Here is a 25,599-nt window from a genome sequence, read left to right on the forward strand (position 1 = left end):
TGTAATTCTTTACTATCAGGATGTCCACAAAATGCAGTTAAAAGCCTTCCGCTGATTCAAAATGCTGCAGCAAGAGTTCTGATGAAAATTAAAAAGAGAGAAATCATATTTCTCCTATTTTAGCTTCCCTTCACTGGCTCCCTGTTAAATCCAGAATAGAATTTAAGATTCTCCTTCTCACATATAAAGCACTTAATGATCAAGCTTCATCATACATCAGTGATTTGATTGTCCCATATATTCCTAACATAGCACTCCGTTTTCTGAAACAGTCGGGTATAAATTGACCAAAGATGCAAAAGGGAAAAATAACCAGCATCCATCAACATACTGTTTTTATTTGTTTGAAAGTAGGTTTTTCCTCTGCTAAGACTTATAGTATAAACATGCTATAGACCGTTTTTGCGGTATACTGGAGATGAAGCTGTTAACTCATTCACTGATGCCATTGTGGAAAAAAAATAAACATAACTTAATTAGTGTGCTGTTATTGGCTGGAGGATGGGGTAAGGTATCCTGCTACTGTGTATCTGCCATAATCCTAAACCAAGAAGACAAAATGTCCAGGTTGTTGGATAAACTATTATGGCTCTTTTAACTGGTACCTGGTATTCTGTAATGTTTTCCTGTTGTATTCCTCAGTTTGAATCAGGTGTTGAAACAAGATCCAAAACATGCAGGACAGTGGGTTCCAAGGCCTGGACCTGCAAAATATCACTCCAAATAATTACAGTGAGAGAGAAGTGAGTTTAAGAGAAATAATGTAAAATAATGTTAATTGATGACTATCATAAAAATATGTTGTCAAAGCAGAAACATTCTAGATGTTAGTGTTAAAACCTGAGTGGTTTGAGAATAGATGAAATCCACTGTTCCCCATACCAAACCCCTTGAAACTCCCATGAATCCTTGCGCACCCTGTAGAAGGTGTAGAGCTGGACCAGTGTTTCACGGCCGGGACGAAAACCACACTGCTCCATCTGAAGCTATCAGCTGGATACTCCTCTCCAAAACCCTGGTATAAGTCTTACCAAGGAGCCTGAGGAGTGTGATCCCGCTGTAGTTGAAACACACACTCTCCAGTCCCCCTTCTTGCACCACCCCGGTCTGCCATCCCAGTCTGCCAGTCCAGAGGCACTGTCCCTAACCACCACACAATGTTGAAGAGGCGTGTCAGCCACGACAGCCCCACAACATTGAGAGACTTGAGGTACTCAGGGGGGAATCTCATCCACCCCTGAAGCCTTGCCACCATGAAGCTTTTTAACCACCTCAGTGTTTTCAGCCTGGGTGATGAAAGAGTCCAACTCCAAGTCCACAGTCTGCTTCCACCAGGGAAGGCGTGACAGCAGGATTGAGGAGATCCTCGAAGTACTCCTTTCACCACCCGATACAATCCCCAAGTTGAGGTCCGCAGCTCACCCACCCCCACTGTAAACAGTGTTTGCCAGAATCGCATCGAGGCCGACTGGTAGTCCTTCTCTATGGGCTCAACAAACTCCTCCCAGGCCTGAGTCTTTGCCTCTGCCACAGCCCATCCTACAAGCTCCACAACCCAAGAACAGCTGATAGGACTCCTTCTTTAGCTTGACAGCATCCCTTACTGCTGGTGTCCACCACAGAGTTCGGGGATTACCGCTGCGATAGGCACCGCAGACCTTATGGCCACAGTTATGGGCAGCAGCATAGAGGTGAAGAACATAGTTCACTCGGACTCTTTGTTTCCAACCTCCCACGGAATCTGATCAAAGCTCTCCCGGATGTGGGAGGTGAATGCATCCCTGGCTGAGGGCTCCACCAGACGTTCCCAGCAGACCCTTACTATATGCTTGGGCCTGCCAAGTCTGTCCGGCTTCCTCCTCTTCCAGCGGATCCAACTCATCGGTGGACAGCTCAGCCCCTCTCTTCACCCGAGTGTCAAAGACATGCAGCCGAAGGTCAGAAGACACGACTACAAAGTCAATCATTGACCTCCTGCTTAGGGTGTCCTGGTGCCAAGTGCACTGATGAACACCCTTCTGCTTGAACATGGTGTTCATTATGGACAACCCGTGACTGCCATAGAAGTTCAATAAGGAAACACCACTCGGGTTCAGATCGGGGAGGCCATTCCTCCCAATCACACCCCTCCTAGTGTCACTATCATTTCTCACGTGGGCGTTGTTTATACTAGTCCCCGAAAGGGGCACTATCCAGCACCCCCGATAGGGACACCAAGAAGGCCGGGTACTCCGCACCACCGCTCGGCTCGTAGGCCGAAACAAAAGTCAGAGACCTGTCTCTGACCCGAAGGCACTGGCATGCGACCCTCTCATCCACCAGGTTAAACCCCAACACGAGACGCCTGAGCCGGGGGTCCACAAAGAAAAACCTATCCCAGCCCGCCACCTCTCCATACGGGCCACTGCAGAGTAGAAGAGAGTCCAACATCTCTTGAGGACCTGTGTTCCAGAGCCCACGGTATACGTGGAGGTGAGCCCAACTATTTCTAGCTGATATCTCTCGACCTCCCGCACAAGCTCAGGCACTGTCCCCCCAGTGAGGTGACATTCCATATCCCTAGAGCCAGTTTAAGCATCCGGATATTGGGTCGTTGAGGTCTTCACCTTCATCCGCTGCCCGATCCTCTTTGCACCGGTCCCTCATGGTTCCCCCTGCAGGTGGTTGGCCCACTGGGGGATGGCCTAACGCCTCTTGTTCGGGCTTGTCCTGGCCGAGTCCCGCAAAGAGTTACCCGGCCACCAGGCACTTGGCAACGAGTCTAGACCACAGGCCTGGCTCCAGGGTGGGACCTCAGCTCTGCCGTGCCTCGTTCTGGTGGTTCTGATGAAGGCGTCTGATCCCCTTTTTGTCTGACCTGTCTGAGCCTGTTTGCCATGGGAGACCCTACCAGAGGCATTTAAGCCCCGGACAACATAGCCTCTAGGATCATTTGAGCACTCAAACCACCTCGTTAGGGTGGCGGTACAAGGAAGGGCTGGTGGCGGTCCAAGGAGGGGTAATAATAGTAATAATGTAATGAAAAACTTTATTCCTACAACACTTTTTAAAACAAAGTTTGAAATTGCTTCATAAAGCTCAGAAAGATATACAGGGCAAAAACTTAAAAACGAACAACGTTTTAAAATCAATTTTGAACAGGTAGCCATGGCAGTGGAGCAAAAATTCAATGAAATTAAATTCAGTTTATTTATACAGCCCAAGTTCAGTTTATTATTCAAATTGGTTAAAAAGTCTTCTATATAAGGAGACCCAGAAAACAGAACATACACACAAAAAGAACACAGAAGTACTAATCCAGGAATACTTTCTATGTTAAAGAAAAATAAAATGTCAAAGGCTGTAGTAGCTCCTTTAGTGGCTTCTTCTAGGAGAGAAAGACAGCTAAGCAGATAAACTCTGAGCCATGTTTCATCCATGTTTGTCTTCAACCAAATGTGTAGATGCTGTTGCTCCCTTTGCCACCACCCCCACCCCCTTCCACCCTTGCGTCTCTAGAAGTCAAGTGAAGAGATAACTGGAGAGACTGAACAGGAATAAGGCTGCTGTGTCAGCTATAGAGTCCTGCATGTCTGTACAGAGCAGCTCTGTGGGATTCTGAAGGACCCCTTCAACCCAGAAGAAGGTTACAGTGTTGTGGAAGACCTCCTGTCTTGTTCCGGTACCAACGAAAACTCACCCATCAGTCCTCAGTGACTATAGAACTGTTGCCCTGACATCCCACATTATGAAGATCCTAGAGAGACTGCTGTTGACCTCCCTGAGTAAGCAAAGAATAATCTATCAGGACCCCCTATAGTTTGCTTATCGTCATGGAGTTGGAGTTGAAGATGCCATCATAAACCTGCTTCAACAAACCCAATGTCATCTGAACAAAGCCAGAAGCACTGTAAGGATCATGTTGTTTGATTTCTCCAGTGCATTTAATACAATCCAATCTGATTTGCTTTGTCAGAAACACCAGAAGATCTAACAAGGTAGTCAGCAGCATGTACACCTCAGACTTCCAGTACAAGACAGACTCCTGTCATCTGCAGAAATACTCGGATGATTCTGCAGTCGTGGGGTGGATCAGAGATGGACAAGAAACTGAGTACAGGAAGGTGGTGGACCGCTTTGTGGCATGGTGTGGAAACAATCATCTCATCTTGAATGTAAATAAAACAAAGGAGATGATTGTAGATTTTAAGAGAAGCAGGAATAGGTCAAACACTATTTCCATCATGGGAGACAAACTGGAGGTGGTGGAGGAGTATAAATACCTCGGTGTTCACCTGGACAACAGACTAGAGTGGAGATGCAACTGTGAAGCCATCTACAAGAAGGGACAGAGCAGACTGTACTTCTTGAGGAAGCTAAGGACCTTTGGTGTTTGCAGCAAGATGCTGCATATCTTCTATAAGTCTGTTGTGGAGAGTGAGACTTCTTCTGCCATCATCTGCTGGGGAAGCAGCATCAGAGCCAGGGACTTAAAAAAGCTCAACAAGCTGATAAAGAAGGCTGGCTCTGTTCTGGGGACTCCTCTGGAACCTCTGGAAATCATTGTGGAAAGAAGGATTCTTCATAAAACGAAGAATATTATGGAGAACCCTAAGCATCCTCAGATTCTCCATTGGATTTAGGTCTGGACTTTGACTGGGCCATTCTAACGCATGAATATCTTTGAGTTAGACCACTCCCTTGTAGCTCTGGTTGTATGTTTAGGGTCATTGTCCTGCTGGAAGGTGAACCTCCACCCCTGTCCCAAGTCTTCTGCAGTAATCTGACAAAGTGCCTACCCCACTTGGAACTGTTCTGCACCAGATTCATTAAGCATTTGCACTAATTACATTTAGGTGCAAACATGTTTGCTTGAGCTAAACAGCTCAAGCTTAGTCAGACTGGATTAAGAACAGCTGGGATCCTCTAGACTTAGACAGCCTCTAACAGGTTTTCTTATAGGATTTTCCTGGATTTAACTTCATCCATCTTTCCATCAACTCTGACCAGCTTCCCTGTCTCTGCTGAAGAAAAGCATCCCCATAGCATAATGCTACTACCACCATTTTGTTATTTAGAGGCATAAGATTTAAGGGGTGCCAACAAATGCACATCACACTTTAAAGACTTGTATTTGAATACATTTTTTGGAATACGATGAAAAAATCTGATATAGTTGAAATATAAAAATGTTTTTGTTTTCTTTAAACAGTTAAATACATATGAACATGTGGTTCTAGTAGAATGTTTCTATGCTCTCGTGGTTGTCTGCTGGAACACCAACAAGAACACAGATATGGGAAAGTTTTGCTGGAAACCCTTTAGTCTTCCTATTCATCTGAATGTTGCTTTATATTTTTGCAGCAGAATCAATCAGAGCTGCGGGGTTTTACTGGTTCTCAGAAACAACACATGGCTACTGGTTTAAAGAATGAGCAGGAAATATTTTTACAATAAACTGTGTTTTAAATTATCATTTGCTTGGATCGGTTTAAATCAGCCACCTAGAAACTATGAGATAAGGGGAAGGATATTCTTATTTTTCTAATGTATTCATAATTTAACCCATGACATATTCATGGAGGAGTCTCAAAATATACAAGAAATCTCCAAAATACCATTTAATGACAGGAATGTTTTATTGATTAAAAAAACCCAATGCAAAACCAAATAAAAGATTAAATACTTCAGAGGGAAAATAAACAATTAAAAATCTTCTATATGACATTTCTGTTTTTAGCACAGTCTGCTCAGTATACCTCAGGAATTTAAGAGAAAGTTGTTTTTGGGCTCTCTACCATCTTAACTAAATAATTCCATTAAAAATATAATTTATTAGAAACAGACAAAAGGAGAAATTGATTGTTGTACACTTTCTGAAATGGTACAGATTCATATAGAAATATATATGTAGTCTTTGGAACAATGAAACACATAATGAACACAAGTGGTCAACTGCTCCACTAGTTTGCTGATTGCTTGCAATCCACCCACCCACACACACACATTCACACACACACACACACACACTCTTGTTTTGCTATATGTAGTTAGGACCATGTGTTGACTCCCATTGACTTCCATTGATTTTCAGTCATTTTCAACCCTTTCTATGCCCTAACCGACAATAACCCTAAACCTAACCATTACCAGTGCATGCCTAACCCTGACCTTAACCTAAACTCAATTCACACCTTAGTCCTAAACCTAACCGTTAGCAAAACAGGTCGTGAGGACCAGCAAATTGTCCTCACTTTGGTACAAATTGGCTCTCACTGTGATGCCAAAACAGGAACACACACACACTCAACAATTATTGTTACTGCTGCTAAAAACATGTTGATTATTAAAGGTATAATACCATTGGTTATGAGAGATGTTCTTTTGATATACACACAGTAATTTTTTGAATAAACACCCATTATATTCTGTTGTTGTGTCACATCCCTATTATCCAGAAAATTCTACCGTTTAGCTGTTGTGCTCTTTATAGAATAACACAGGCTGATATCAGGAGGCTAACTAGTTGGGCTATCTGTTCCGGCAGCCAACCTGCAGCCAGTTTTTAAACAGTGTTAGCCTTATAAAGCCAGGTTCTCACTGTGTGATTATCCGCTGTTTTAAGAAAAACTTTCTGAAAGATCAAATAAGCGGAAAACTCTGGTTGCAAGCTCAAATCGGTGCTCTGTGATAATTCAGCGTGACACATGCACCAATTTAGTTGCCTCTCAACCAAAGATGAACTTCTACAAATATCAAGATTGATATTTCCTGGGAAAATGTTGCAGACTACCACTATGTACGGTCCTTTGTCTTCTTTTGCCCAGCTTTGAACACTTCTATTGATGTCTCCTGTTCTTCCTATTTTATTCACAGTTCCAGCAATGCTCCATTACGGCTCCATTACGGTCCACATCGCTCTACTCGGCACGAAACCTGTTGTGTCACCATTGCACATCATGTCCTCCAACAGTGAGGTTGTGGAGTCCAGACCACCCTCCCGAACACAGCTTGTGGGATAATGGCCATAAATGGCGACCATAATTTCGAACCACTGCCACGGCTTTCAGTTTGACCCGCTCCGGCCATTAGTTGTTTTTTTTTTGTGCTGAATATTGCAGTCAGAATCATACTGCTCACCACGTCCATGCATATCAGTGAACAGCAATCTGTTCACAAGACATTTTGGCCCTGCTCAGCTCCAACAGAACCTGCTTCCGAGCAGGTACCAAAAAAGCCAGCACTGAGTTGGAAAAGCCAGTAGTGGAAGCGATCGCAAAACAGGCAGAGTGGAGTGGAGCCGGCCAAAGTAGAGCCCATGGAAGGGGGAAATAGTGTCTGGCACCAGAGGATGAAGACCTGTAACCTGGTGTTAATTAACTGATGGACTGATTCTGTAATCAGTAATTCTGCTGCAGCAGCATGTTATGCAGCACCTTCCATCATGCATTTTGAGAGTTTATCCCATACTGAGCTTGCACAGTGTGAGGCATTCAAGTCCTGTACGCTCCCTGAAATTGCAGTAATTAAAAACCTGGGATTAAGAGTGATGGGTGGCTCTGCTTTAGTTTTCACACCATTCAGTATGAGACTCCCTGTCTCAAGCAAGGAGTTTCATTTTTACAATTTTTATGAGTATTTTTAATAGTTGAGTGTGTGAAAGTCCAGTAGGAACTTAAGAGTTGGAAATGATGAAGATGTTGGTGAAGCACACAGCACATTTCTGCATTTTAACACTACTGAACGTTTTTCCTGTCTTTACAGGCACAATTCTAGAGAGTGAACTGGTAAAACTTCACACAGGACGAAAGTCACTCATAACAACGTAGAAGACGTTGAATACAACAGACTGAAAAGTCTCCTGCTTGGCTCCCACTAGGTGTTTCCTTTGGTTCTGCTTGTGTCCAATGGACAAAAAATAAGAATCAACTGACCATCTCAGCACAACATTACTATGCACCATGAATGCCCTCACCTGCTCAGATAATTATTGGCCAAATTAGGGAACACAATAGAGCAAGCTATCAATATAACTTTTTAAGCACCCAGCATGCAGAGATGAGTGACTCTTCACTAGTGCAGACATAGCATAGTGTAGTGTGACATTAAGTAATGTTACTACTGGGTCATTGCTGCGATATCTTACTCACAGTTGCATTGATTCTGTATAATTTGTCAACATGTGATACATGCATGGTCCATGTCCAGAAAATCCAAAGCAGACTGGCCTAGCTGGTGATTTGAGATTTGACCAGGCACACGAGTGTGCTAAATGTACAGGAAGGGGATACTGCATTGTTTTCCTAAGGTGTTGTGCCTCCCATCCTTTCTAGTGCAATGGTGGTTTCACATACCTTGACACCAATAACCGGACCGTGCCTACATGTGAAGGAACCATTTTTTTTCTCTCCTCAACAGCACAATGTGATAAAACCTGAACACAAAGAATCTGTTTTACAAATTCTTTAGTTCCTGTCATGATGATCCAGATGCTCTAAGAAGTGACCTGAGACACTTATTATAAATGATAAATGAAACTTGGTAACAGTTTCAGGAGTACTGAATGTTTAGGCCATTTTTTCATATTAAACTGTGGTGGTACAAAAGGTTCACACTTTAGGGTTGCAGTCCAAACGATTCATTATCATATTTTTGTACAAATGATGTAAGTTTCTATTCAAAATTCTGCAGCCTTCTTGTTCTCCTGTCTTCCTACCCCACAAAGGCAGAACAACTATTTAATACAAGCATTTTATCACAAATAATCTAAGCAGTTCATGAGGGTTCACACAAAAACAAAATGGCAGAGACTAAGTGCCAAAGGGAAACACTTTCCAAACTGAATTTACAGAATGTGTTTCCACAGGTGCTGCTCATTTCACCCCATTTCATACTCTTGCAGTTTTTGTCTTCTAAAAGGAACCGTGTGTCAGAGGATGAAGCCTATTTTGTAAACTAAAGTCATTTTCTCTGATCTACAGTAAAGAAATTATATGACTCAAATACACAAATCAGTTGGAAGTCACTCATAATAATGGGGGGAATGGAAATAGCCTGTCACTGTTGTAAAAGTGCATTTTTGTTTCAATGTCTTATGATTAAAGTAGAATTTTGTTTTAGACACAATTTAGTTAGCTGTATCCATTTTAGTTTTAGTCAACTAAATCTTAGGGCATATTCGTCAGTTATCCTGCAAATTTCTAAAATATCAAATTTAAATGCAATTCATTTTTAGAGCTTCTTGCATCTCTTAAGGAAAATGATTTCTTTACACCTTGGTAAATTTTTATTCTAAGATGGTAAGCAGACCAAACCACCTTGAAAATATCATGCAGTTATAATAGCTGCTTTCTTTGAGGCGCTATCACAAGAAGCTGCCCACTGTAGGCAGCTAGTGAGTATGTACAGCTGTTTTAACATTTAATCAAAAAATGTACGTATCTCTAATTGAAATTCTATATATATAACTGAACTCAGAGTTCATTCTAGTAATAATTTAAATTCAGACATCCACAATGTCAGATGGAGATAGGATAAATGTGTATGTGAATAGTCGTAGCTCTGAACCCAGTATGAATAGAAAAAGGGATATAATTGAAATTACCTTTTTAAGTAGGAAGAATTGATTTATTGACATTTGGTTGAAAAAGCCTCCCTAACTATTAAATGGTACAATGGCTTGCCATAGACGAGGCAGCAAGCTCTCTGCCTTTTGCTGTGTATAAATAAGAATGATGCAGTGCAGAATAAATACACAGCAAGAGAAAGACTACGACGTACTCAGAACACATCTCCATAAATCAGAAGAATGTTAGTCGTCACTTTCAGCCTTTGGTTTCATGGGCAGTTTGCTTTCCTACTGTAATCAAACACACCAGTGTTACTTCCAGGTGAACCCATGTTTTTAGGCATACCAGTTTGTTTGGTCCAATTTTACACCTGCTGTCGAGGAAATGAACTCTGGTCCATTTAAAGTGGACTGGTGTGAAAGTCTCATTGGCTATTTGTTCAACTTTGAACACGTGTTCACATAACTAAAATTAGATCTGACTTCCCTCCAATATGTTTAGTTTTATTCATTAACAAAATGGTCAATAATAGTTGTAATCATTCTACATCAGATCTATTTCATTTTCATCAAAGTTGTCATCCAGTAAAAAAGGTAGTGGATGAAAGTTTCTCAATCAATAAAATTAATGTATGGGTTCAATATAAAATCTGTAGTAAACATACAAATAAATAATAAATTGGATTTGTGTATTTTTATGATGAATTGTCTCCATAATGTATAAAAATGTTGACCTAACAAGGGAAATAACCTGATATGCAAATGTAAAAGACTTTGTTTACATAGTACAAGAAGGAATGGACAAAATGGTTATGCACAGGTATGAAATGGGGGAAGAATTGGTGAAATGACCCGGAGCAACAATTTACACATAACTGCAGAGAAAATGCTGCAGTCTACCACAGAGTGAAAAACTTGGAGAAGGTTGTCTGAAAAGACAAAAACAGTAGGAAAAGCCCTTTAGTTTACAGTGAATTCCACCGTACATGTGCAATTAAAGGAAACTTTCAATATATCAGTTTCAGTAAAACACAAGATCACCATCTTGAAACAAATCAATTAACAGTGTTAGGTCTAGTTCTCTCAGTCAGAGAGTAGGAGATGGGTCATTTAACCTCTTTGGAACAAAGAACCACATATCAACATTCAGTGGATTAACTAAATAGTTTTAGCTTCTCCATTATAAGAACTCTTATTTTTAATCCCTGTTCATTTTTATCTTGGAGTTAAAATTTGATTTATTATTATTAATTATAATTTCAAGGTTTTTTTTAAGGGGTGCACCGAACAATCGGCCCCATTTTTCTTAATTTTGGGTCATCGGTGATCAGCTGATACTTTCATGTGAAACCAATGCTATCCACCAATCTTATCTACCTTCACAAAGGTCTGAAAATCACCCACTGTACCCCTTTGCTCTGCCGTGAGAGAGGGGTGACTGACAGACCCCTCCACCAGGTCACGTGTGCACGTGCGTGGTTTACAACTTTTGACAACATAAGAGTTCAACACTGAAGGTGTGTTGTGACCTTATGACACCTGACAGTGTCAGTTATGAAGAAAATCAGTATCAGACAAAATTGGAATCGGCAGATCAGGCTTTTTAAAGATTGGTAGTCGGTGACTGGCCTGAAAACTGCAATCGGTGCACCCCAAGTTTTTTTTTTTTAGTGCCCTTGTTTAATTGAAAGAAATGCTAAAATTTAAATTTCAACATGTTTATAAAAATAAATTTCAGGCCTTATTTAGCCTTACAGAGTCAGGGGGATATTAAAGGGACAGTTCAATATTTTTAACGTGTGGTTCGGATAATAGACAACTATTATCTTACCTGCAGTAGATCATTTTATTGATGTCTTCATTTAAAGTAAATCCAGACTAGCTGCTCCCACAGGCTAAAGCTAAATGCTAGTCCAATTAACAAAGTAACATAGCGATTAATGCCAACGCCCTTTTCCTCATGTTTGCATTGAACAATTATTTACACAGAAGCTTGTTACATTTACAGTATGTACACACTGTAATGGAAATGTAGGATAAGATCTTCCTATGTGAAACATGATTAACTGTGTGATACAAACATAAAACAGTGTAAAAAGCAAAAATATGACAAGTGGGCATTATGTTATTGACTTTTGCACTGCCTTACCTTTCTAGAGCTTAACGTAATCTGTTCTCAGAAACTGTATCACACAGGACCACCACCCCCCAATGTAATGATTTTCAGATTGGTCTTGAAGAAAGTTAACATTTATGATTGAAAATATGCTTAAACAATGTCTACATTTTCTCTAGAAATCTACAGTGCCTTACCAAAGTATTCACCACTTTGGATTTATGCCCATTTATTTTTTAATCTTATTTTAAAAGTTGCTGTGGGCTGATAGAAACAGTAGTTGTCCTGCACTCTGTAGGTTGTGAATTTAATTCTAGCTCCCCCCACATGCACCCTAGGAAAAGGCACTTCACCTCAAGTTGCCTACTGATCCATGTGTTTTAATGTTTGAGTGCTGCAGGGGGAATGTGACTGTAGTGTTAAAGCACTTTGAAGGGTTAAACTGACTACAAAAGCACTAAGTTTTGTGCAGACATAATATAACAATTCATTATGTAAAAACTTAACTTTGACTCATGTTTAAATAAAGTGTTGCCTCAATGATAAAAGGTCTATTGGTCTATTGCTCAGTGGCTATCTACTGCATGTAAGATATTAACTGCTTATAACCTTTCAACAGAACTTCACTTTAAAAGTCTTAAACTATCGCTTTAACCTTGTGGATATTTATCTTTCCACAGGTTAAACCCAAAACAGACAACGCCACATAAAAAAAATACTTCTTAGCACTTAGGGATCCTTTAGAAGCAGCAGCCTGCTCCTGATTTATCAGTCCTCTCCAAGCTAACTTGAGTCAGTTAAAAAAATGAGCAAAAATCAGAAGAAAATTAGGAACCAAATCAGCGGTAAGGCTTTAATTCATCTCAATCAGTCTTGGTCCTAACTGCCTCTGGAAGAGAAAACAGTCTGGCTGATATGAAGATGCAAAAATAGTATTGAAATGCTGCTTTTTCTCCATTTCCTGGCTGGAGACTGACAATGCACTGAAGTTACATCCATTCATGAGAGCTTCAAGTAGGTGAAAAGTAGTGGAACCAGGAAGAGCACACTAAAGCCCATCATCCCGTAAACAATGTAGCGGTAAGGGAGTTCTACCTCTACATGCTGACGGGCCTTCCTCACGTTCAAGCTGGGCACCCTGAACACCCAGCAAACCAGTGGGATGGTGATGGCTTTCATGAGTGCCCGTATTGCCACCAGAACCATAACCCCCAGGACAAACCGCAGCATAGCAGCACACACCAGGCCGGCGGTCAAGACGGGCACAGTGAGCGGGAGCTGATCTGGTGTCAAGTCTGGCAGAAGGCCCACAAGCTGGTTTATGTGGGACGCCAGGGCCACGCCAGCACCCACTCCGAGGATTTGAGCAGTGTCGCCTCGTGAAGTGCTCCAGGTGTCCAGGGTGAATGAGAAGATGGCCAGGGCCAGGGGGATGGAAATTATGATTAGCGGAGCATAGCGGCACGTCAGGTTGAAGCTGTCAATCATGTCCAAGGCAGGAAGGAAGAAGAAGAGGATGAGGATGCTGTACAGGATCCCAACGATGACGTCCTGCAGGAAACAAACACAGAAACACAACCCGTAAAGCCACAGCATCTTTCCTGTAGAAACAGAGAATATAGACTGAGATAAAAATCATACATTTTTGTCGTGATTGGAAGTTCGGCTACTAAAAAATGTGCATGTGCTCTCTGAAGGTGTATAAGAAGGGTCTGTGTCCATACAACTTGGAGAATCCTATATTCGCCATAAGATTCTCCCCAGACCGATGCGAAGTTCTGTAATTTCAAAATAGGCCTGAATGAAATAAAAACTGTACGGTGGCGCAGTTGGTAGCACTGTTGCCTTGCAGCAAGAAGGTCCTGGGTTTCTGCATGGAGTTTGCATGTTCTCCCCGTGCATGTGTGGGTTCTCTCCACGTACTCCGGCTTCCTCCCACAGTCCAAAAACATGACTGTTAGGTTAATTGGTCTCTCTCAATTGCCTTTAAGTGTGATTGAGTGTGTCGGTGGTTGTTTGTCCTGTGTGTGTCTGTGTTGCCCTGAAACAGACTGGCGACAGGTCCAGAGTGTACCCTGGCTCAATGCAACTTTTATGAGTTTAATAAAAATCAGATCAAGCTTAGAGACATATGCTTTGTTGCATTAAAAGGAGGTAATCTTGTAATTCCTTCATTTTCTGTTGGATTAAAAAAAATTATATTTCTATTATAGAAGCCAGTAGCACGTTTTCTTTTAATGTCTCATAGTTTTTAGAGATAAAAAGAATCAGAGTTGCTTAAAATCTGGGTCAATGGGTCAGAACTCAAAACCAGCAAAACGGTATTGCCCTGGAAAAGCCTGATTACTGTCTCACTAGAATTGAACTTCTTCATACAACTACGCAACAGTTCAAAATAACAAAATGTCCACTAATAATAAACTGCCTGTTTACCTTAGGATGGGTTTAACATATTTTGTACATAATACTGTTTTAGCTGTCCACAAACTTCATCTTTACTTCATAAATGCTGACTTGGTGGAGTCCGTTGTGTGTGGATGTGTACACGTCAGGTTCTTAAAGGTATTTAAGACTGGTAAAGTCCAAGGGCCTCATGTACAAAGGGTGTACGCCCTGTTCCACATAAAAGTTCAGATGCATCAATAATTAACTAACATGTGTGCTAACTCAAACTCTGGCCTCCAGACGTTTCTTTGGTGACACCTGGAGGGTATGCTGGGAAACATTTTCTGTACGCGACAGATATACAAGAACAATGATTATATAATTTAATATATTACAATATTAATTTTTTATAAGAGGTCAGTCAAGTTTATTTAGTTCCAAAATGATCTGAAGTCATTTGTTACAGCTTTCAGTTGGAGAGACAGTTATGTGGTCATTATTATGAAGCTAACATCCCATAATAATCCATCAACATCCATGGCTAAAAATTAGGCTCATCCTTTTACAGTAAAACGCTGCAGTCTGTAGCTCACATACCGGCTTACTTTCACTCTTCATTACATGAGATACTAAGGGTGTTTTCACACCTGTCAGGTGTGCTCCCCCTTATACGGATCACAGTTCATTTCCCCACTTGGTCCAGACCTTTTGTGCGGGTGTGAATACACTCATGCAAACCCTGGTCCAGACCAAGGGTTCAGCATATTTAGTCAGAAAGTGAAGAAAAGGAGGTTCGAGCGGTATCCAGAACAATGCTGTGTTAAAGCAAAAAAACCAAAGTTATTTAAAAGGCACGAGACGCATTGAACAAGTTTTCCTCCATTTCAGGGTCTGTGCTCTGTCCTTGTCACATGCATCATCACATGCATGGCTCTGTTTACAACTTATAGTTCACTTCCAAAAAGTACAATGTGAAAAGGAACCGCACCAAACAAAAAATAGATAAAGTCTGCTTTTAGTACAGACAAAACAAGTGGACCAAGTGGTCCTGGTATGAAAATACCATAAGACTCAAGTCTTAGACCACGAGTCTTAGTTAGGTCTCAAGTCTATAGTGTCACAAAGGAGATGTGGTGGATGTGGAGGACCCAAATGCAGGTATAAGGGAGGCACAAGTCAAGCAAAAATAAAGATGTTTAATAATGGAAATAAAGAAACTAACAAAAAAGTTGAAATCATGAAACTCAATAAATCTCAAAACAAGCCAGGGACATGGAGGGAAGACAATGGAGGGTAGAATTGCATGGGGCATATTAAAGAAGGATTGAGCAGAAAAAACAACAGTGGCTAAAAAACCAAAGGGGAATATACTGAGGAGAATTGATGAGTGGAACAAGAAACAGATGACACTAAGAAAGAACAGTGATAGAGGGGATCAAAGAGAATAAATGGCAGAACAGGAACTGAACACAGACCGGAAAGTAATACGCAGTACACAACCAGAACACAACTAGATATAGGAAAGACTCAAAGCCAAAGAGTCATACAACAGTAAGAAAACAGGAACTGAAGAAAACAGAACAGAAAGTGCCAAATTATCCAAAATAAAACAGGAAGCTATTAAGAAACCAAAGACAACTCTAATGCAAGAATCTAAGCTACCCATACATAATAACCAAAATCAACACACATGGCATTTAGAGCACAAATCTAAGTAGAGTATGAAGTGTTTTATTTTTGTGAAAGTGCTACTTGAGTCTCAAACCTGAATTCCCATCTCTGGCCTCAAGATTTTGACTTTGTAAGACCTCCTTGCCATCAACCTAATCTTTAGCTCCCTCCAAAGATTCTATGTCAGATTCCAGCCATGACTCTGGCTGGGCCACTCCAAATCATTGTTACATCCAGTGAGAAGAAATGTTGGTCAAATAAAATACTTCAAATCTAAATCTGCCACGGGTGTGCGTATTTTTGAGCTTAGCTGTATATGTGATGTGCAAATGCTTTTAGCCAACATTTTGGTGAGATGTCCTGGCATGATTCCATCATTCTGAAGCACAGCATGGTTAGGAACTAATTACAAGCTGGCTGTGTGCTGGTGGGATATTGGTCAGTAAATTGATTTGATCATCCTAATATTGATTCCTCTCATTTTCATCAAGCCTGCACACTTGTACATACTCAATCAACATCAAGAGGTCCTTTGAAGACATCATCTTGTCTTTATGGCATAATATCTTGCCAGTGGTTAAACTACCTGTTTTTGCTGGTTAAACAACAGTTTCAGAGCATTATACCAAGACCCTGAGATCCTCTGTGTGGTACAGCAGTTAGACATTTACATTTCTAACAACACATCTGGTGAGTTTAAAATGCCACTTCCTTGGTGGATTTCATTTACACTAACAGCATGTACGACTCATGAAAGAGTTGTTGTAGATGCAGTTGGCTATGGGCAGGAATAAACTCCTATAGAGGTCAGTATTACAGATGATCTAAACAAGCCTCTGACTGAAGACACTCTCATGTTGCTATATGACAGTCTCATAAAGAGGATGCAGAGGGTTCTCCATTATGTTCTTCATTTCATAATTAATCCAACCGGCTGTCTTTAACAGCTTGGTGAGTCACTTTTAAGTCACTGACTCTGATGGTGCTTCCCTAACAGATGATGAAAGAAGAGATTACACCCTCCACAACAGACTTATAGAAGATCTGCAATGTCTTGCTAACCCTAAACCTAAACACTAACCTAACACTGAACGACCTAAGCTTTCCCAAGAACTAAAGTCTGCTCGGTCCCTTCTAATCAAAATGAGTCTCTCTAGGACCTTCATGATGTGGGATGTCAGGGCAACGGGTCTATATTCATTAGGGGTGAATTTTCTTTTGGTGCCATTACAAAGCAGGTTGTCCTCCACAACACTGGAACCTCCTACTAGGTCAGGCTAACATTCAAGAGGTGCTGCATAATCCTACAGAGCTGCTCTGTACAGGCCTTCAGGACTCTGGGTTTGACACCATATGGACCTCCAGCCTTGTTCTGGTTCAGTCCAGCTACCTCTTCACTTGACGTCTAGAGACACCCAGGTAGAAGGGGGAGGCAAAGGAACACCAGCATCTCCTGAATTGGTCAAAGGCAAACATTTAGTGGCATTAGGGTCTTTAAATCTTGTCTGTAAGTTGCTTCTGTATGCTACTCAATAATTCCCTGTAGGGCTAAAAACGATTCCTCAAATAACTCGAGTACCTTGATTTACAAAATTCCTCGAGGCAAATTATCTGCCATGAGTCTTTGTTAAGTAATGTTTTACTATTCAGCACAATGTGTTCCGCCAGAATAGGTATTAGTGTGGCACAGTTCTCTCACTTCCGCCAATGAGCTGTTGACCAGAGCTGACGCATGAACGCTAAGGGATATTAGCAGCTATGGAGGAAGAAGGCGAGGGGAAAGACGCGCCGCCAAGAAAGAGAATGAAAGCAATAAAAGTGTGGGATTACTTTAATCTAAACAGAAAAGAAAACACTGTGCAGTGCGTGCACTGCTAAATGGATTTGGCATATCATAACAGCACATCCTCGATGCTGCAACACCTCAGTAGGATCCGCTGTATTCATCGAGCTCACCTGTTGGGAGCTCCGTAGCTTGTAATTAGTAAGTTAGTGCAGCATCTGAAATGTTAGACATGTGTAAGGAAATATATTTTGGCAAACGTTATGTACTCACTGATTAAGAAGAGTAATGACATTTTTTGTAGTGGGTACCTGACAAGAAGAAAAGAACATGTAGCACTACTGCTAGTGTCCGACATAATTCAAGATAAAAGCGCAGCAACAGATGAACGGCTTGAGCTAAAAACCGTTTATTTGTTGATGTGCTTCAGCCTTCATTTATGAAATAATTAGAGTGAATATTGCTAGTTAAAACATAGTTTTAGTCATTAGTATGGTTTTCCTATATTATGGCTGGCACCAAACTTCCGCTTTGAAAGCTGTCATTCGCCTTTATTCTTTAGGTGTAGTATTTGTTTACAGCTCACAGTCAAAAGAATTATTTTGGAAACACTGGACCACCATAATAATAATATAGTCTTAATTAAAACATGAATAAATGTTTGCTATTTACAATAACTCAACAAAACTCAGTTCTTTCTCGACAAATTTCTAAACTCAAACCTATTTACTTACAAGGATCACATTTACTTTTGTAATCTGTAAAAATAATATGCAAGAAAATGCTTTATTTAATGCAACTTCGAATCTCCCATATATACACAAAAAATCAAGTAATTAAAGGTTAAAATGCATTAATCACTTATTTACTTTTACTGCAGTGGGGTCATCGGTAGGGGTAAACTACCTCTTCACAAAATTAAATAAATGTACAAGTTTTTTCATACTTCAAACTTGAGACTTAAAGTCTAGTGTAATATCTCTTAAAGGCAGACCGTATTTACTAATATGCCTCAGTTTAAGTTTGTTATTTCATTTTTAAATTGATGTGAGATGCTTTATTTGTGATCTGTTTTTGCACTTTAAAAATGCATGTTTTTTCGGACTTAAACCTTCAGACTAAAAGTCTAATGTAATATCTGTAAAATAAGAGGCAGCGTTTACTAATATGCCTCAATAATAAATGAAACTCCATTTTCAATAATGTGAAATGTTTTATTTCTCATTTGTTTTTGCACAAGATTTTTTCATATTTCAGACTTAAAACTAAAGGTGATGTTTGAATCTTATTGCATTTTAAGCAATAAAATGTTATTTAAAAAGGAATTGAATTTTTACTTGAATTTTCTCTTTCGTATATTTCTACTATCTTAAGTTGCTACAGCAAAACAGAATTTTTATTCGATTTCTCAATCATCAAAATAACCGATAGAATACTCGATTACTAAAATAATCGTTTACAGCCGCCCAATTCCCTGTCTCCATCCCTGATGGTTTTTTTTTCTTGTTAAGCAGTTGATTCATATCACTTGGGATTCGGGGTTTGTTACTGGAGAAGCATTTCACTGTTCTGGTGGAGATGGTGTTGTCCACAAACACATTTATATAAACTAGCAAACTGTCATGGCGTTGTTGTCCTCTCCATGTGGATTGCACCATGCATACCAGTCTGTACCCTCAAAACAACCCTGGAAAGCATCTTCAGCTCCCTCTGACCATCTTTTCACAGTTCTTTTTACCACAGGTTGCCTCTTAACAAAGCAGTTATGCACATTATGATCGATGGAAGTGATCATTTGAAATTCCTCCCTCTCTCTCTCTCTTTGGTCCTGCTCTGCATTCTTTTAAACTCATCTGGGATTTGAAGCTGTGGTTTACATATTGTTTGAGTTTTTGAGATGTTAATCCATTGCTCCGGGTTGTAAACAAACACAGAGTCGCTATGGTTACACATAAAAAATATCCAAAAGTAAAAAGGTATCAGCACAAATCCTTCCAGCGCTGCACATCTATTTTTATATTTAAAAGGGGATGTGCCAATTACATTATTTGGGCTCAGTCCCATGTTGAAATGGATGTACAAAGGGATTGTTCTTGGATCCATGCATAAACAGAATTCACCCAAATTGTTTATGCAAACTCAGTTTTCTGGATTTAAACACAGCATGTTTTAGGAAATCCATGCAAGCCGTTTTTTCTGCTGTTTTGGTGGCAATTTACAAGCTCAAATTTCAATGAAGAGAGGTCAGGACAAATGCAATTAATTCTAAAGTTAATAGAAATGGACATGGGGGATGTTTTGGATGTTTTTTTTTCTTTTGTATCCCCACGCAATACTTTATGCGTTCTCATGCAATAGACTTTGCGTTATCGCACAATACTTTGTGGGATGGTTACCAAATCAGATAACGGCAAAAATGGAACAAACACTACACCTGTTTTTGAGATTTATTGAGTTTTATTTTGAAATCGGCCTTAAATAAAAGGATTTTCAATCAGACTTAAAGACAGTTATTATCCCACATCTGTGACACTTAATTTGCTTATTGCTACTGCATTAAGTGTACTTTTTTTTTTGCATGCCATTAGTGTCATTAGTATCAATGCCATTTCAGTGCTGTTTGTTTTGTGAGCAGTTTGTCATCTGTGCTGCTGTTCCAAAATGCACAGCTTTCTCAAGGTGTGCATTTTAACAACTTTTACGAGCAAACAAAAATTATTGCGTGGAGACGCAAAAGTATTGTGAGTGAACGCAAAATAAAACAATTCCCCCATGTCCCCTCGCGGGCTCTGTACAGTCCCACCATGGCCTGGTGTAAAAAACAAAACACTACAGTTCATATTTGTAATATTGCTGTGTACAAAGGTTCTGAGGAAAGAAAGGACAAAGGACTCATGCTGCTACAAGTGCACAAACATTAAATGTTAAGATTGTTTTTATTGTTATATATATTTAAATGTTCTACATAGTTTGCTATACATTGTTAATATGTTTTGTTTTGTTAATAAATGATTCTTTTTGTTTAAATTGAGACTTGTTGAGACATTTGTTATCATTGTGTCATTTCTATCATGTAAATTGAGGTAGAAAAAGGAATATCGGCCTCAAGATATCGGCCCAAATATATTGGCTGGAAATAGCGGGTATTGGCTAGATTGATGTCAAAATAATCGGTATCAGTATCGACCTTAAAAAAACCCTGTATTGGTCGATCTCTACTTCTGAGTATATATAGTCATATAAAAAGATTTGAATGTGTTCCAATGACGATTTCTTGTCAGATTAACAGTATGTTTTGAAAATAACAACCTTTAAGCATTTATAAAACATACCTTATAAAAAGCTCACATTTCTCTATTAAAAAAAGATTTTATTTATAGGTCTGGTGTAATATTCTAATCTTTAAATGTCATATTATCATTACCTGTAAGCAGAATATCCTCATAATTAACTAAAGGCTTGAAAACATCAGTTTGTGTGCAGTTAATCTATATAATGTGTTTGACTTAATGAGCTAAGTTACTGAAATACATTTTAACAATATTCTAATTTACTGAATGGGTCTTCCCTGTGGAAGAGTAGCTGTGTTGCAGTCGGAAAATCTGGGTTCGATTCCAGCTTCTTCCCCTGCCATATGTCAATCTGCGTATCAGTGTATGATAGAAACATTCAGTGTATGCATGCTTTTTAGAGAAGCTGGGTAAAAGTGGCTCCATTGTATAGGCTTTGAGTCATTGTTATGATGAGAAAAATACTGTATCAGTTCACTCCGTTTACATAAAAACATTTAAAGAGGAGTGGCAAAAGCAAAACAGTGCTTGTTAACACCGGGTGTAATTCAGGACATGTTACAGTGAAAGTGTTGCCTCTGCTGCCCAGATATTTTAACTGTAAGTTTTTGATCATTACTTACTAAGAGAGTTAATCAGTTTTATTCTTAGTACCAGTATACATTCCACCATCAGCTATTGCCAACTCTGCATTTGATGTCATCAACTGAGTTGTTGCTGAGCTACACACAGGAGGCACAACAGTAATACAAATCATGCATTTTAACACACACACACACACACACACACACACACACACCCCGATGCATTTGTGGCAATATCTGGAGCTTTTAGCCATGCATCACTTTTTGCTAAATTTCCTGATTTCTTTCCACTTTAACAATTTCTACTGTTTTTCATCTTTGTCAGAAAAAACAGCATTGGATTTGTTTTATGGAAATGTCAGGGATGAATTCACTTCATCTGCTAAGCCTGCTCTCAACAAAACATATCATAGATCTTATATATCTAAGTCTTAGATTGAGCAGATCTTTCTCTGCTCAGTACATAAACCCTTTTTCAGAGGCACCTATTATACAAAGAAATGTGAGAAGCCAAGGATGTTCTGTGGGGTTGTTTTGAGGCCAAACAACTGGTATGCACTCTGCCAACCACTTCTGAGTGGATATCAACATCCCCACCCTGGTGATATCCCCACCCTACCTGTGGTGGAGATATCACCCTCCCCACCACAACAATGAGATGCTTCCCCAGTAATAAAATATATCACAGCCCAACTGAAAAGGAAGCATTTAGGGAGGGAGACAGGGAACTATGCAGTTTACATAGGGATGTTAAAATCAAGATTAGAGACAGCAAGATTGTGTACAGATTGATGGAAGTTTGGACAGAGCCAATGAACACATTGTTTAATAGGTTCAGTTCAGGAACAAACTCAGCATCCTCCTCTCCTGCTTCCAGTCAAATAGACATCTCACCCCTCTTGTCCTGCTGCTTTCCTGCCACACCTCAAATGTTTTCACTTCCACTTCAATCATAGATCTTGCTATTTCTTTATCACTATTTTTAACCAAATCAAAAGATGTTAATGTCCCCTTTGTCTCCCCATTCCATTTGTCTGTCTCAAGAGGCCAAGTAAACAAACAGCTGGAGACACTGACCCAGGACAATGCTGAAGGTCCAAATGATGTCAGCTTCAATGCCCCAAGGGCCTGTGAAGACCAGCTATGTGAGATTCTGTAGCCCCTTAATCTTATACTGACCAAATCAAAAGTTCCAGTGCAGCTGCAGACATCTTCCAGTACCTAAAAAAACTCATCCATAGACCCTCATGACAATGGCTGCTCTAAAATCTCACATCATGAAGGTCTTTAAGAGAAAGACTCCTGTTAAACCCAACTGAGTAAGCAAACAAGCACCTTTCAGGACCTAGGTAAGCAGTTCTCAGACTAACATCCATTGTATACACAGTCACCGTCTATGAATCCTGCCTTTTGCAGTTCAGTAAAATTTTTCCTGCTATAAGCAGACACATTTTCTTTCTTCCCATTAATTACTTCTTCACTAAGTCCTATCTTCAGAATTAGACGTATGGCCACACCACCTATCATCTGGCTGATGACATTACATTAAAATCTTAACTGCTTCTTGTTTATCTTGCCTTTCAAGTGGATATGTAGGAACCACATTTACTTCTTAGCAACCACTGTAGCACTGTACTTAACACACACGCATATACATACACAGTTACTTTGAATGCTAATTAAAGAGGACTGACAAGCAAGTCTTTACAAGAAAACCTTCTCTTCAGATTCTCTACTGTTCTCATCTACTGATGAGATGATCTGTTAATAATACTGACACCGACACATACAGGCCTAAGCATGTCATAGGCACAAAAACTTTCTCAAAGTACCTAAGGGAAGTGAAACCTAAAACTGAAGTGCAAAACCTAAGTAAACTGAAAGGTTAAAAAACTGGTATAAATAAACAAAACGGACACATCTCAAACTAAAACATTATCATAAAGTTAATTTACTTCAGTCATTCCATTCAAAAAGTAACAGAGTAATATATTTTAAATGTTTATTTCTGTTAATTTCAGATGATTCTGGCTAAGAGCTTAGGAAAATCCACGATTCAGTTTCTTAAAACAGTCAGTCAATTATTTTCTACTGCTTATTCCGTAGTGGGTCGCGGGGGAGCTGGTGCCTATCTCCAGCAGTCTATGGGCGAGAGGCAGGGTACACCCTGAACAGGTCGCCAGTCCATCGCAGGGTAACACACAAACAATCATGCACACACTCATTCATACACCTAAGGGCAATTTAGAGAGACCAATTAACCAAACAGGCACGTCTTTGGAATGAGCGTGGAATAAGCGGTAGAAAATGACTGACTGACTGACCGACTGGCATGTCTTTGGACTGTGGGAGGAAGGCAGAGTAACCAGTGAGAACCCACGCATGCACAGGGAGAGCATGCAAACTCCATGCAGAAAGACCCCTGGCTGGGAACCCAGGAGCTTCTTGCTGCAAGGCAACAGTGCTACCAGCTGCGCCACCGTGCAGCCCGTCTGTTAAAACACTGAATCTTAAATAAGACCAATAAAAATGGACTTTTAATACAAAAATGTTTTTTATGACCTACACAACCACATGGAAAAGACTGCTGACTGACTAACAAACACTAACTGATGACCTCCACAAGGAGGCTAAGACACGAAAGGACATTGCTGAAGAAAGTGGCTGATCACAGAATGCTGTATCCAAGCTTTTTAATGGAGAGTTGAGTGGAAGGAAAAGGTGGGGTATAAAAGGTGTAGGAGCATCATGGACAACTGCAGCCTTGACGGGATTGTGAAGCAAAACCCATTGACCAGTTTGAAGGAGATTCAAAATAAGTACACAACAGCTTGAGTAAGTGCTTTAAGACGTATTCAGGAAATTAACTGCAACTGTTTCATTACCCGGATCTTATTGTTGTTGCTGAAAATAAAAAATTAAATGTATACACCAAGAAAATTTAAAAACGGGTCAAAAAACATTTCTAGACAAACATGAAAAAGCTTCATTAAAACATGATGCTTAATAAAAATGTGACAATAAAATGGTTTTTGCATTTTAAGTTTTGTGGCAAAACGTTTGGCCACCATTGAGATAGAACCAACAATGCAGAAGACCTAAATGAAATTATCTGGGATTCCTGAACCCCTAAGCAGATTCATAGGCTTTTTGCCACCACACCACGCTGCAAGGATGCAGTAATTCATGCAAAAGGAGGCCCACCTAAGTGCTGAGTGTGGATACTGTAAAGAATATGAACATTCTTTCAGCAAGACCATATTTATCGAAATAGGCACCTTCAGTGCCCGAAAACAAGGAAGGCCTCAGGACCTGATAATGTCTCCCCATCATGCCTGAGAGCCGGCGCCGAGCAACTGGGACCCATCTTCACTGAGATCTTCAACAAGTCACTGGAGCTGTGTGAGGTTCCCTCCTGCTTCAAACGGTCCACCATCATCCCAGTACCCAAGAAACCCACCATCACAGGATTAAATGACTTCAGGCCTGTCGTTCTGACGTCTGTGGTCATGAAATCCTTTGAGCGGCTGGTGTTGAAGCACCTGAAAGACATCATAGGGCCCCTGCTGGACCCCCTGCAGTTTGCCTACCGGGCAAACAGGTTGGCAGATGATGCAGTCAACTTGGGACTACACTTGATCCTGCAACACTTCGACCACCCAGGGATGTACGCCAGGATCCTGTTTGTGGACTTCAGCTCAGCCTTCAACACAATCAACCCAGACATCCTCCACCAGAAGCTCATTCAGCTCAATGTCCCGGCCTCCACCTGTCAGTGGATCACCAGCTTCCTGAAGGACCGGCAGCAGCAGGTGAGGCTGGGGAGCATCTTCTCCCGAATCAGATCAAGAAGTACTGGTGCCCCCCAGGGGTGTGTTCTCTCCCCACTCCTCTTCTCTCTCTACACAAATGACACCACTGATATTGGACTGATCCAAGACAGTGATGAGTCTGCATCCAGACAGGAGGTGAATCGGCTGGTACACTGGTGTACCAGCCGATGGTGTACTTAACCCACTCAAGACTATGGAGATGATGATGGACTTTCGGAGAACACCAACCCAGCACACCCCCTCCACCACACTTAACAACACTGTATATACTGTGGACCACTTCTGGTTCCTAGGAACCACTATTTCTTGAAACCTGAGATGGTCCTCACACATAGACAATCTTCAGCAGAAGGCCCAACAGGGACTGTACTTCCTGAGGCAACTCAAGAA

At 40.5% G+C, this 25,599-nt stretch overlaps 1 protein-coding gene across 1 annotated transcript in view; it reads right to left on the bottom strand.

Moving 5' to 3' along the window:
- Positions 1–8,601: 8,601 nt before the first annotated feature.
- Positions 8,602–25,599, bottom strand: part of LOC124855645 (sphingosine-1-phosphate phosphatase 1-like) — a 40,812-nt gene continuing 23,814 nt past the window's right edge. The window contains exon 3 of the mRNA XM_047345645.1: positions 8,602–13,214. Coding sequence (XP_047201601.1) covers positions 12,663–13,214 — 552 coding nt within the window. The 3' untranslated portion in view covers positions 8,602–12,662. The remainder of the gene's footprint in view (positions 13,215–25,599) is intronic.

This window comes from Girardinichthys multiradiatus, chromosome 19, assembly GCF_021462225.1.
Source record: "Girardinichthys multiradiatus isolate DD_20200921_A chromosome 19, DD_fGirMul_XY1, whole genome shotgun sequence".
Lineage (NCBI taxonomy): Eukaryota > Metazoa > Chordata > Actinopteri > Cyprinodontiformes > Goodeidae > Girardinichthys > Girardinichthys multiradiatus.